At 43.8% G+C, this 13,837-nt stretch overlaps 1 protein-coding gene across 3 annotated transcripts; it reads left to right on the top strand.

Moving 5' to 3' along the window:
- Positions 1-7,875: 7,875 nt before the first annotated feature.
- Positions 7,876-13,445, top strand: OARD1 (O-acyl-ADP-ribose deacylase 1; the record flags this gene model as incomplete). 3 transcript variants are annotated; one of them, XM_079712365.1, is made up of 5 exons in its annotated part: positions 7,876-7,914; positions 8,257-8,401; positions 9,431-9,489; positions 10,512-10,624; positions 12,016-13,445. In XM_079712365.1, the coding sequence occupies 5 exons, from the start codon at positions 7,876-7,878 to the stop codon at positions 12,116-12,118; spliced, it is 459 nt and encodes a 152-aa protein (XP_079568491.1). In that variant the 3' UTR covers positions 12,119-13,445. The 3 variants fall into 3 exon arrangements, with proteins under 3 accessions (XP_079568491.1, XP_079568492.1, XP_079568493.1); XM_079712366.1 differs by lacking the exon at positions 10,512-10,624 and having other exon boundaries at positions 12,016-12,109; XM_079712367.1 differs by lacking the exons at positions 9,431-9,489; positions 10,512-10,624.
- Between the last annotated feature and the right edge of the window lie 392 nt (positions 13,446-13,837).

The following is a 13,837-nucleotide window of genomic DNA, read 5'->3' as shown; positions in this document are numbered from 1 at the left end:
GGTCCCTCCAAGTTAGAGTCTTGACCACAATGAGTTTCACTCTGGAGATCCTAGAAGACTTCAAGATGCACTCCTATTAGAAAGGTAGGAAAAGTAAAGTGAGATTGTTAATAAAGGCTTCACCGGATGCTTAACCTTGTAACGCTATTTAACATATATAAAAAATGCTTTGTCATTTCTCATCAGCAAACTTTCCTTTCAATACTACTAGAGCAACACTTAAGAAATTCTCATTAAGCTACAACATCACTTTGTTACAAGGCCTATTTAACACTGATTTTCAGGTCTGCACATGTACTTTAGAGAATAGTTTCTTTAATTTGTAACACATTTGCACTACATATGGTAAGCAATTTAAAATTTCAGGGTTTATTATTTAGTAAGTAATTACCCAGACCTGAAGTCAAACACGTTGCTTATCAAGATCTCCATTAAGTAGTGTTAAGTAAGAAAGACCCAGCAAAGGTTTAGGAGTTTGCGTTTTAATCCAGAGCAAGGAATAAAAAGGAATTACAGAAACAGCAGGCTATGATTTTCTCTGAAAAGAATTTAAGTTTTCCTCGGTCATGAATCTGAATGCCTAATAATACCCCACCCTTTATTGTATAATTTTAACTTTTACTATGATAATTTTCAAAATTGTACCAAAATAGTGAGAACATTATAATGAACCCCTATGGCCATTACCCAACTTCAACAATTTTCAACCCATGGTCAATCTTATTCCACGTATATCTTATCCACTTTCCACCCACCCCTGCATTATTCTGAAGCAAATCCCAGACACTTTATTATTCCAAAACTCCAAAAATACGTCAGCATCTATCTCCAAAGAGTAGATTCTTTTCTTTATCGTTTTATCACAATGACATTGTACCTCTACAATTACTTCAAAACATTAAAAAATTTGTAAGCTCTTAATATCAAGTATGCAGTCAATGCCCAAATTTACTATTCTCATACACTTTAACAGCTGAAAGCGCCTTTTTTTTTTTTTTTTTGGCGGTACGTGGGCCTTTCACTGCCAGGGCCCCTCCCATTGTGGAGCACAGGCTCCGGATGCGCAGGCCCAGCGGCCACGGCCCACGGGCCCAGCCGCACCGTGGCACGTGGGATCCTCCCAGACCGGGGCACGAACCCGTGTCCCCTGCATTGGCAGGCGGACTCTCAACCACTGTGCCACCAGGGAAGCCCTTAAAACTCCTTTTTGAAATAAGCACACAATTAGATAAACTGAAGTGATATTTGAGAACCTTGAATAAAGACCTGATTCAAAAATTTTAAATTATATAAATTATCAAAGGGTAATTCACCTTGGAAACATGGGGGAGGTACAGTTGTATATAAGCAAAATGTAGGTAAATCTTTCCCCAAACTTTTCTCCAGGGCTTCATGAATTCTAAAATTTGAATGACAAAGTTATGTGAGTTACATGATCTGCACATCACAGCAGCAAAGCAGTGCACCACTCTCCACAAATCCACACATGGTGGATGATATGAATCACCCACCATGATTGTAAGGTGTCTCAGTATGATGTGAAGAAATCAAAATATATTCAAGTGCGTGCCCAAATATTAGGAAGAAGTATATTGATGGATGAATAGATGGAGAGATAGATATATATAGGTATCTCTCTGAAAAGGCAAGTATAGTACATTAACAGTAGACTCTAGATGAAGGGTATACAGGTGTTTATTGTAAAACACTTTCAACTTCACTGTATGTTTGAAAATTTTTATACTAAAATGTTGGGAGGAAAATCTAATAAAAATCGATTGAGCCTATTACTCATAACCAAATTGGTATGTAGTATAAGAGTGTAAGAGTTATAAACAAGTGACAGGATGACTATGTCATCACAGCATGATGGTATGTGGTGATGTGGTTCTTCAACTCACTACCCTTGCTCTAATGGAATGCTCACCAAGCACACATCTAGCTATAATTTGGATTTACATATACAGTAGCCAACAGGGAGCAGATATGATCAGAAACACAAGTAAACTTGATAGTTATTTCTCATTGCATACTGAAAAACTGGCTTTCTGATTTTTATGTCTCTTCTGAATTGGGTGACTCAGTTGGCTCCTGAGAGATTCTGGGAACAGTACAGAAAATCAGATTTGCAGCCAGACTAAGTGGCTCTTCCGGGGAAGTGAATGGTCTTCCCTAAACTCTATCTTGTCTCTAACTGCAATATACACAATACATTTATGTTTCTAAACTAATAAAATTAAAAATTAAGGGTCATGATACAAAACAGTGGTGTGATTTCATTTATATGAAACCCTGAATAGGTAATAGTAATCTAGAGAGAGAAAGCAGATCAGTGGTTTCCTGGAAATGGAAAAGGGGGAAGAGGGGAAAGTGGGAAGTTGATTGGGATAGAGCATTTGGAACTTTTCTGGGGTGTAAAATGTTTTATATTTTCACTGTGCTGGTGGTTGCATAGGTGTGTAAATTTGTCAAAATTCATCAAAATGTCCACTTAAAATGATTATCCTTTATGTCTAAACTATATCTCAAAAGAGTTGATTAAAAAAATAAGGATCAGGAAGGAATGTCCTCTATATTTTAACAACCCACCCCACCCCAAATCCCCTTCCTGTATAAGATTTTTTCCTTGGCCACTAATTTGCAGAAGTTTACATCGCACTGGAAGTGCAGGGAAATGACTAATAAAACGTCATGCAGATTTTCTTCTTAACTAGTTTATTCTGGTAATACAAATGCTTCAATTTAAAAACACTTAAATCCACTATACTTTGAAGGGTCAAAAGGAAGCAGCTTCAAGTCTACCAGCAATTCTATGTCATAGTAACGAGGGAGCGATTCAGCGTGGAGCATGATATTGAGACTGCTAATGGTGAAGGCTGGACGCAACTGGCTTCTATGAAGCCACATGTTCCCATTACTGTGAGCTTCAGTTAGCAGAACTGCAAACATCGTCGTCTTTCCTCAAGTGCCTTTCGGCCACATTCTGACAGAATTAAGCCAGCCAGCTTTAGTCTGTCTAGCTCTCACTCCTAACTCAAAGTTTGAATGTTTTTTCCTCAAAGAGAGAAAGTGAGTATGTTTATTCCGGTTAGCAAGAAAATTTCCCTTCCTCTTCACTTCAAGCCGCAGAACCTGAAATGCAGCTAACTACTTAGAAATCCATTCATTGTGGACCCACACACATTTTAATTTTAAACCTAAAGCTTCCAGAAACTCAACTATAAGCAAGTGAAAAACCCCATAGAATTATCATATTTGACAATCACTACCAGGTAAAAACTAGAACGGCAGCTTTCAAACTTTTTTGATAACTCACAGTAAGAAAAACATTTCACATCACAAATGCACATGCAACATTTTAAAAAAGTAACTAAAAGTTTCATGAATACTTACCTTCATAACATAAGATGAACTGTGATATTTTCTATTCTATTGTAAAAAATTACCAGCATTGGCCCACTAAATGGACTTCACAACTCAACAAACAGGTTCTGATCTGTGTTTGATAAAAGGCTAGAGAACAAAGGGCTGCCCAGCTTCCCCATCATCCAAAAGGTTCTGGATTGCAGTTCCTAATTTGCTTCTTAATCTCCACTAATGATGTACCACCTGTCAGACACCGTCCTGAAGGTTTTAGAAATAAAAGTAAAACTGTGACTAAGTTTTAACTTCAAAGGGTCTTTAAATTTAGTAAAGGAGTAAAAATCTGTACTGAACCCCTAAGAGAAAAACAAAGTAATATGGGAGTATGGAGGACACAGAGTTCTTCCAGTTGGGGATCGATAAGAAGGCTTTAGAAAAATGTGGCATCTGACCTGGTCTTAAGCATGAGCAGGATTTATATATGTGATGAAGTGGGAGGGAATGGAGTGCTCCAAATGAGGATAGAGCATAAAAACAAGGACAGAAAAATTTCCACATAGGAACAGCATATACAAGGCCACGTGTCAAGAGAAAGCTAAGGCCAGATTACTGTATCTCAACATTCCCGGCTAAATTTTTCTGCAGATAGGTGGAGTCTCTAGAAGGGTTTAGCAAAAAAGTGACCAGACTATAATTGTCGTTTAGAAAGAAGTCTAGCAAAAATGTTTGCTGGTTTTTTAGTGACTAGATATAACCATTTTTAAGTACCAAGGTATTCATCCAGTCCAAAGGCAAATGTAAACATTCTAAAAAATATCTAAACCACAGTGCTCCATCTGTTAGATATTTTAAGAATTAAATAAATTTTAAAAATGACTTAAACAATGAAAAACTCATTACAAAAAGTGAAAACAAAAACTGTCCCCAGTGCTTCCCTGGTGGCGCAGTGGTTGAGAGTCCGCCTGCCGATGTAGGGAACACGGGTTCGTGCCCGGTCCGGGAAGATCCCATATGCCGCGGAGAGGCTGGGCCCGTGGGCCATGGCCGCTGAGCCTGCACGTCTGGATCCTGTGCTCCGCAACGGGAGAGGCCACGGCAGTGAGAGGCCCGTGTACCGCAAAAAACAAACAAACAAACAAAAAAACTGTCCCCAAATTTTTAGTAGTGGAAAGAGCACTACTCCTCAGGAGTAGTTTTCTGCAACCTACCAGTTGTATGACCTTAGTAACTGTGATTATACTAAAGGCCTACTCTATGTGGCAAGGACTGCTGCACTCGGTGCTTCACATGTGTAAAAACTTTTAAAGTCCTAGGAGAAAAATCTTCCTTTTCCCCCCAAAGTCAGCTGCTATTGTGGAGCAGAACCCCATAAGCCAGAAACTTATTTTTCCAATCTTAGAAAAAAGTGTGTTTCTAGATTTCTCCTATCCGAATTTCCACAAAATAACTGCTTCCGAAAAATTCCTTAGCAAGATATACAAGTGTTTGTACCAACTGGGCTTTCCAGCCTAAACTCTCACGGCAACTGCCCACTGCCCTATACTTTCTTCCCCCTTGAACGCACAGCAAAGCTTGGTGCCTCTGCACTTGCTTTTCTCTTTGTGAGCAATGCTCTTCCGTTCTTTCTTGTCCGAAGAAATCCCATTATCCTTCAAGGCCAATCAAAAGTGTGGCAATGCTGGCCTTCCACCGGGGCTGTTGGTAGCTCACACATCAGTGCACCACAGAACTGAACTTGGCCCCATTACAGCACTAACCGTGAGATGTTAATTACTTGTTCACCTGTCAATCTCCACCAGGCTGGGAAGGTTCTTATCGACCTCTAACCACTCCCTCCCCAGCACACAGATGGACGCCTGGTACATACTAACTGTTCGTGATACTTGGTTGTCAACGGAGATTTCCTTTCACCCTAACCAAAACCCCACAAGACTGTTACGTTTCTATAAATACCTGCTGAGAAAACATCAACATACTGGAAAAAAACAAACCAAAAGATGGCTGTGGACTGAGCTAATGAGTGAAACCTGACACGTTCAAAGTGACACAGAAAGGTTAAAAGAAAATAATTGTGCATTCCCAAGGGAGCGAGAATTCACAAGATGAGCAACAACAGATAAGACTAATGAAAGCAAATTGTGCAGCCTCCGGTAAAAGGAATGCACAGGGCTCGCCACCTTCTATAGTGAGGTCCCAGGCACCAAATGGACAGGCCTTACAGCCCGGGCAAGGACGGGTGACCGCCTGGTTGCGCTCCAAGACGGAGGTGTGCAGTTCTGCCCGGCGATCGGGGCGGGGAAGAGAGGAAATGACGAGCCAAAAGGGGGTGGTAACGGCGCCGGGCCGGAGACCCGGGCCGAGCGTGCTGGGAGGAGGGGCTCAGCGGGGCCCGGGAGTGGGTGCACTAATGGATCCCCTCCACCGATCAGGGGGACAGCGGGGACGGCGGGGCGGGCGGGGCCACCCCTCTCCGCGCTGCACGCGGGGCCCGATGGCTGCGGCGCGCGTCTTCCCCGGGCCTGCCTCCCGACCCACAAGGGCTGCAGACAGTCCCGCTCACGGAGGGGTGGGGTGCGCGGGACCCGCGGGGGGAGACTTCCCGTCCCGAGGGCCAGAGCGTGTTGAGTGCAAGGGCGGGCTTAAGTGTGAGGCCGGAAGGACCAGGAGGAAACCGCCAAGGCCCCGGGCCCGCGTGTGTGTATACCTTAGCGTAGGGACCTTGGTGGCAGGCAAACCCAACACCCCCCCGGCCTGGGGCCTGAGAAGCTGTGCCTAAGGGTCGGGGGGACGGGGACGCATCGCATCCCCAACTGGCTCTGGCGCCCTGCGAGGCTCTGGACCCCGAGATGCCTGCTCCCGAGGGCGCCATCCCCGCGCGGGGCGGCCCCCTGCAGGCCTCGGCCGGGAGTGCCCCGGGGCCATCGCAGGCTCCAGCCTGGGCCGTCGGGAGCCCAGCTCGGCTAGGCTCAGCTCGACTCCCCGGGCTCGACGGGCGCCTGGGCCTCTCCTGAGTGGTCAGCGAGACCCGCCAATCGGGGCGCTGGGGCCGGCTCTGGGCCGCTGGATATTGGCTCCTCACACTCACCGTGCCTCGCTCCCCCGGTTCGCTGCCCGCGCTGATTGGCTCCAGTACCGGACCCCGAAACCCAATCAGAGGCTCCAGCCGCCGCTGCCGCCGCCACTGCCGCTGCCTAGCAAAATGGCGAAGCCGAACAAAGGGGAATCGGGCCTCCCTCCAACAGCCTCCGCGCAGGCGCCTCTGAGACCACGCCCCCTAACCCGAGCTCGGGCTCGCCCCACCCCCAGTTGAAGGAGCACTGCTCAGGCGTCCCCTGAAGCCACGCCCACTTCCCTGATTGGATCACACCCCCGGCCGAAGGAATACGCAGGCGCCTTCTAGACACGCCAGACCCTTCAACCCTTCAACCTTCAAACACCGCCCTGAGCATAGTACCACGCAGGCGCTAACTAACTCCTTTGCCAACTGCCCTCCCCCGTCTATGGGGCCCCTGGAAACACGCTCCTGGGGCTAATGCGCAAGCGCCGTTCTACCCAACTTGCTGTATCGTTACGCACGCCCGGGCGGCGGCGGGGTACTCTATGGAATTTACCACCGGAAGTTCGGCGGCCATCACCAAAGAGTGCAGGTTCGGCTAGCTAGCTAGAGGGGCTCGTTTCCGCCCCGCTCCCAGGTGGTGGGCGGCCATCTTAGGTGCGTGCAATTAAGAGCTTTGGCGGGATTGGCTCCACATCTGGGCTCTTCTCCTGCTCCCCACCTACCAGAGCCCTTCCCCGCGGGGCGGGACCTCCTAACGGCCGACTCCTTTCCAGGTGAAGGGTAACCCCGGTACGTTGGGGCTTTGAACGAGCCTCCCCGCTCCCTACCACGGGACCCCGGGACAGGCCCCACGCCCTCGCTGATCCGCCCTAGGGTAGGAAACAGAGAATGGGAGGCCTCTCTAAACTTCTTCCCCCAGCTCCCCCCAAAAGATGGGGGTGAGCCTTCCTTGAGAGGCCGCCTTCCCTCTCCACCTGCCCCCGCCTCGGCAGTACACTCCCCCAGGCCTGTATACTCCCTAGTTGCGGCTTAACGGGACTGTGGCCAAGTCCCACCTTTTTGCTTCTGGGCCAAATCCAATGGGGAAATACTTTTGCATCTTGCAGGGAAAAGGAGACTGTCTTGAATCAGCCTTACTCGGCGCGGGCGCGGGGAAAGGAGGAGGCGGGTCCTAGGACCGCCTTTCTTCCGCTCCAGGAAAGCGCGAAATGCGAGCGGGGCCCGTCCGCCTCCGAAACCAGGCATTCTTTATTTTTCTTGCCCCCGAAGAGTTTTGCATTACTTCCTAGAGGCGAACTTACTTTCAGCGATAAACGGTGGGGGGAAAATGTTCGTACGTGGGTGGTCAGGGCAGTCTGAACGTAATATATTCAGGTTGCCTAAGCATTTTTACTTCTTTTCCCCTTTTTATAGCCGAAGAAACACTTAAATTCTGGAAATAGCGACTCAGTATCATGGCTGGCAGCCCTAATGAAGATTCAGAAGGAAGCAGAGTGCGTAACTATTAATTTGTTGGTGAACTGAAATTCAGAATAATTGAGGTCAAAAGCATAAACACTTTTTAATTAATAATTAAATAATTAATAATTGAATTGTCTTTCTCTCTCTCTCCTGCTGATTTACTTTAGAAAGGCTGATACAGTCCTAGGCAGAGACCACCCATCACTTTCTTTTGCGCATGCTTTAATTCGCTTTACATAACACCTTAAATTCTGAGGATTTGTCTTTAAATGAAGGAGGGACGGAGGAGAAGTGGTGGTGGGCACAGTAAAGGAAAAGAAATAGCTTATTTTTCTGTCACTAATAAAACTTTTCTTTCCCTTTGCACATTTTAGATTACTTATATGAAAGGAGACCTTTTTGCATGCCCCCAAACAGACTCCTTAGCCCACTGTATCAGTGAGGACTGTCGAATGGGCGCTGGGATAGCTGTCCACTTCAAGAAGAAATTTGGAGGGGTGCAGGAACTGTTAAATCAACGTGAGTTTTGAAAACAGCTGAACTTATCTGCCCTGGCTAGAGCATCTTTTAATGCTCTCGTTATACTTAATTATTAAACAAGATATACATGCACAGATGGGGTTCCTAACTACTGAGTCCTTTTAACTCTGCAGATTAAGTGTTTCCTCTACAAAAATGGCCTCTAGTTTGGGTCCTTATCACACGAAACCTGAATTCTTGTAAAAGTTTTAAATTTCTTCCCCCTCTTTTATAAATCTTTCTTGATAATATTACTCCGTTTCTCTGAAACCTTTAATAACTCTGAAGTGCTTAGCAAAGTCCACAGATTTTAGCTTGGCATTCAAGATCCTCTGTTTACCCATATTGTGCTTATGCTTCAAAGAGTTTAGAACCTTTTCCTTACAGACTCCTCCCATCACTTTCTACCAGTGATTTTAAACCAGAGATGTGTATCAGAAGCACACGTGGGCTTCCGAAACAGTTGCTCAGACCACAGTCCAGGCTTACTGAATCAAAGTTTCCACTGGTGATTCTAATCCCAGCCTTTAAAAAAGCAACTTCTTACTGCTTTGTATTATATTTATTTCTAAACATGACATGTTCTCCTGATTGAAAACTCTTTAATAATTAAGAACTTTTTAATACATCTATGTTCCCCTTAATGCTTAACACATTAGCTGTTTTTGTATGTAAAAGGATTATTATTAAACACACATTTGGCAAGTAAAAAGTGCTGTACATTCTAAAACATTTCATGGCAATAGACATTAAAGTTTTTTAAGTGAACAAGTAAGGGTATATTTGAAAATGCAGCAGGACCAAAGATGGGGTTTGAGGAAAACATGATTCAGAAAACATTAATAAGAAAGCTGGAAGTTAAGGAATACAGTATTTAGGAAGGCTGATAAGGATCAAAGTGTTCTTCAGGGTTGAAAATTAATTCTAGTTCTGAAGTAGACTCAAATTTATAAAGGTTTTTAAAAAATCTAAGAATGGAAATCAGTGTTTTGGTTTTCTTTTTTACTATTAAATAACTGTTTTTCTTAGAAAAAAAGTCTGGAGAAGTGGCTGTTCTGAAGAGAGATGGGCGATATATATATTACCTGGTAAGATGGGGCCAATTCTCAATAAGTTCTAAGGATTGGTAAACCAGTGGGCTGTACTGCATTTATGTTGATCACAATGTTTCATTCCAGACAACCAGAGATGTCAAAAAGCCGACCTCATGCCAACTCAGATCCAGAAGTGGTGGCTATTTGGTGCACTGGATTAGAAAGGAACATAAGGCTGCATCCCAGCTCCATGGGAAAGAGTAGTGATATTGACCAAAGACCTGTGTTACGAGACTTGCAAAAGTTAGGGATGCCTCCCATAGTTTAACTCCTTCCTAATCATAGTAAGATAGAGACAGTAAAGTCTCAAGAGATAGATTGCCCAAAGGAGTTTTTCTCTGTCTTCCCTATCAAATGCAGTGCCAAGTAATACTCATCTCCTTTCCTGCCTGCTTCCTTAGTGTGGGATTCTTCCACTATCCAAATGGTCTTTGGCTTCAGAAAGAGTGCAGCTTCTTGGCGATGGTGCTGGATGACTTATAGCCAAGTCACTACAAGCCTGATTTGGACAGCACACTGAGTGGGGACATGTCCTAGCCTCTTTGAATGTCCTCAATGCTACTGTGACATCCAATCTTGTCTGGAATGCCACCAGTTTGTTCTTTTATAGGGAAATAAAAGGCAAGCACAGTTTTTAAATAAATAAACCTAACAGGAAATTTTTAGGTGTTATGGATTCTTCCTTGTTACAGATATGCAGCTTATTTCTTGGAAGTGGCACAGAAACTTTCACCTACTTTGCTTAAAAACAGTAGACAATAGGCACACCTGCTAATCTGGGTTTCTTGGGAAAAGGAAAGATTATTATATGGCAGTGTCTGGGTTTCTCAGGCTCTATGTAGTGGATTCCTGAGGAGCTCCCGTAACTGGAAGGGACAGTATGACATTTGTCATCTAGACTATTCTATAAAAATATACTTAATATTTTAATTATCAGGATGTTGGGAGAATATGATGACTTTTCTTTGGCTCTCATTTTGGACTAATGGAAATTTGAATTCGTTCTTTGTACTTAGATTACAAAGAAAAGGGCTTCACACAAGCCAACTTATGAAAACTTACAGAAGAGTTTAGAGGCCATGAAGTCCCATTGTCTGAAGAATGGAGTCACCGACCTCTCCATGCCAAGGCAAGGAAATCCAGGGCCCTAAATGAAGACTTGATTAGTGGGGTTTACTGTCTTACCCAAAGACAAGTGACTTAAAAGCTTAATGTAACCTAAAATACAGACTTAAAGGTGGAAAAATTTCAAAACATTAAAAAATCATCAGTAAACAAGTTGTTAGATCTTAGCCTAAGGCGTGCCCATCTTTTAGCCTGGGCTGAAAATCAGGATGATTAAACCACAGACCTGCCTCAGCCTACTTAGTAGGGAGGAACCGTTGTTCACAGACATTTGTTGAATTCTGGGCATCCTCTACCTGAAGCTTGGCCTCTATTTCTGAAGCAATACAACTAAAGAACAAAGACTGAGTAATTGTGATTTCTCTCTGGGCCACTTCAGGTGTCCCAAACCTGTTAATTCTGTGTGAAGAAAGTTGTAAGTTATCACTGCTTTTGAAACTGCATGCTTGTTTGTGTTCAGTGTGGACAATAGCCAGAGGATAGGTCCCTTATGTAATGTCTTAGACCCTAGATATTGGGAACTTAAGGGACTGACGTTAGGGGTTCAATATCCCCTTTGTTTCCTTTTCAGGAAATAGGCTTGGGGTCCCTTCTTCTCTTCTTGTCAGACTAGTTTTGTCAGTGCTGAGCATGCATGCAGGTTTATTCCAAGGTCCAAGTTACTTATGAGCGTGGCTACATGGTCCCTTATCTTACGCTGGTCTTTAATATGTTCATCGCTTATGTACCAGGAACTTTTTTTTAATCACAATTTTTTCAGGTACTTAACCACATTTACAGAAAATTAGCAATTTTAAGCGTCTCTTTTTTCCCTAGGGATATTGAGGATCAGTTAAGTAACATCTTGGAAGAAAGGTGCCAGGTAGTAAGAGTTTTGTGGGCCGATTGAGGTTTCTCACCAGAGTGCTGCAAAGATCTGAATTACAATCAGCTTGGCATTTCCCAACATTCCCTCTTGACTTCCTGTGTGCAGAGATCCTGTCCTTTGTCATTCTCCTTTTTATCTTCCTTAACATTTCATTATCATAAGTATTTTAAAAATACCAACCTTTTGCCATCCACCCACAGCTAGTTTTCATCAGTAGAAATAGAAGGATAAGTTCTTCCATCTCAGGGCAGTTATACATACATTTCTAAATGTAGCCTGAAGTAACTGGGAAGTGGTACTTCCCAGGCAAAAGAGAAGTGACAGCTGTTGGATGTTAGGGCTGTCTAGGAAACAGCCTTAGGTGACTCACAATAGGAGTTAACTTCCCAACTCCCACCATGGCTGCCTATAGGTGTGAGACCAGATGATATCTTAGGCTTTGGGTGGATGCAGCCTAGAGGAAGAGGGAAGGAGTGTTTTCCTAGATACCTTCATCACAACCAGTGGGGATGTTTTGTCTTTTTCAGGATTGGATGTGGTCTTGATCGTCTGCAATGGGAAAATGTATCTGCGATGATTGAGGAGGTCTTTGAGGCAACAGACATCAGAATTACTGTGTACACACTCTGAACAGATGAGCATTTTGGATATGTCTACCTTCTGTGTCATCTGGGCCTTAGGACTGAGCAAACTGACCTTAAAATGGTCAGAGGAAAGTTTCATGTGAATTAGTCTGTGTCACAGGCCAGACTTCGGTTGCTGTATTCTCATGATTGGACTGGGACTCTGGAGGAGGGATTGCTTGGGAAGTGTTGCTGGGAATTTTTTTTTTTTCCAGGAAGGTAAGGCGTAGATGGCCTGATACTAGGTGGGGAAGCCAAATGTTGGGCCTATGACCCCTCTTTTGCTAGGGATGCTACTTGATTTGTTTGGGTTGCCACTAGGTGTCAGCATTGCTTCTACTTCTCTGCTGTTTAAGAGAAATTTCAGGAAGGATGAACATTTCAGTTAATTTTGCGTCATTTGTGCACTTACCAGGTATTATCCTTATGTCATAAAATTCATCCTAGGAGAGAATTATGGGTTCAGTTTTGTTTAAATTATGAGAAAGTTTTATGTTGTTAACAAGGAATTTGTGGTGACAAGAATGGAAAAATAAGCTCTTGCGGGGGGGGGCAGGCAGTGAGGTTCTGTGCACATGTCTGTGTTGCTCTGGACTTGGGTAATGTAGGATTCACCTGTAACTTAATCCGGAGGAGTCAGAGGGTCCAGTACGAAGAGCAGCAAGGTGAGAAATAAGACATCAGAATGGGCAAGAACTGTGGGTCAGCACACTGGAAAGGCAGGCTTTTAGAATCTCCCCGTGGTGAACTCCTGCTCTCTTTTGTCCACCACATAGGTTCTGTGATTGAACCTGTTTGAATTCAATCATGAAACAAATAAAATACTATGTGAAATATGTGGCAAAGTTCTTAGTGTGGAGTAATGACTCAATAAATCAATAGTTCTCAACAAAACCCGTATGAATCTCCTTAAAAAAAAAATAAAGGTCCACTTCCTCCAAAAAGAATTCTGATTTGGTAGTGGGGGGCGCGGGGGAGAGTGGCCAGGTTTCTTTGTGTTTTTAAGCTCCGTAGGATTCTGATGTGTAGCCACCTGGGATCGAAAACAGTAAATATTAGTCCCCTTTTCTTCTAAGCTAAGAGAGCAGTGCTTTGTCCACTCTTGATTTCCATGGTGGAAGAATAAGGTTCATGGATTTAGCCAGTGGTTCAGTATCAGAGGTGTGGGGAAAACTAGTAGAGTATTTCAACCCTCCGCCCCCTTACTGTGGTGTTGAGTTCAAAGAGACAGACCTACTATTGATTTTCTCCCTAGAGTGAATTCTGGGTCTGTCATAGGACTTGCTGCTTTCCCAAGTGTAAAAGAACTGGATTTTAGAAGGGGCTTGTTAAAACACCAGGAAAGCACTGGTTAAATATAATCTTTGTACCTTAAACTTGTGTTTTTATCGCATCTCAGCCTGAACGAGGCAGCAGTTTCAAAAAGTATTTCACTTCTTTTGTATCTCTACGTGTAACAGACAAGCTCTCCATGTTGTTGGGGGTAGGGGCAGTGCCAGGGGCAAGTTCATTGTCAAACTTTTAGACTAAGACTTTTCTTGGAGCTTTGTTTCTGTCCACATACACACAGTAAAACTGAAGGGGAAAAAAAGGGAGAGAATGTCTATACAAAACAAAATGAGAGTGGAGTGGTAAGGGGAAACTTAGAATTAAAGTATTTTGCCTAACTATGCAAATAAATCTTAACACTGGGTCAAAACATTGATTTTCTAGGCTGCTTCTACAT

Source organism: Hyperoodon ampullatus (assembly GCF_949752795.1).
Source record: "Hyperoodon ampullatus genome assembly, chromosome: 10".
Lineage (NCBI taxonomy): Eukaryota > Metazoa > Chordata > Mammalia > Artiodactyla > Ziphiidae > Hyperoodon > Hyperoodon ampullatus.
This window is presented reverse-complemented; position numbering and strand designations above follow the sequence as displayed.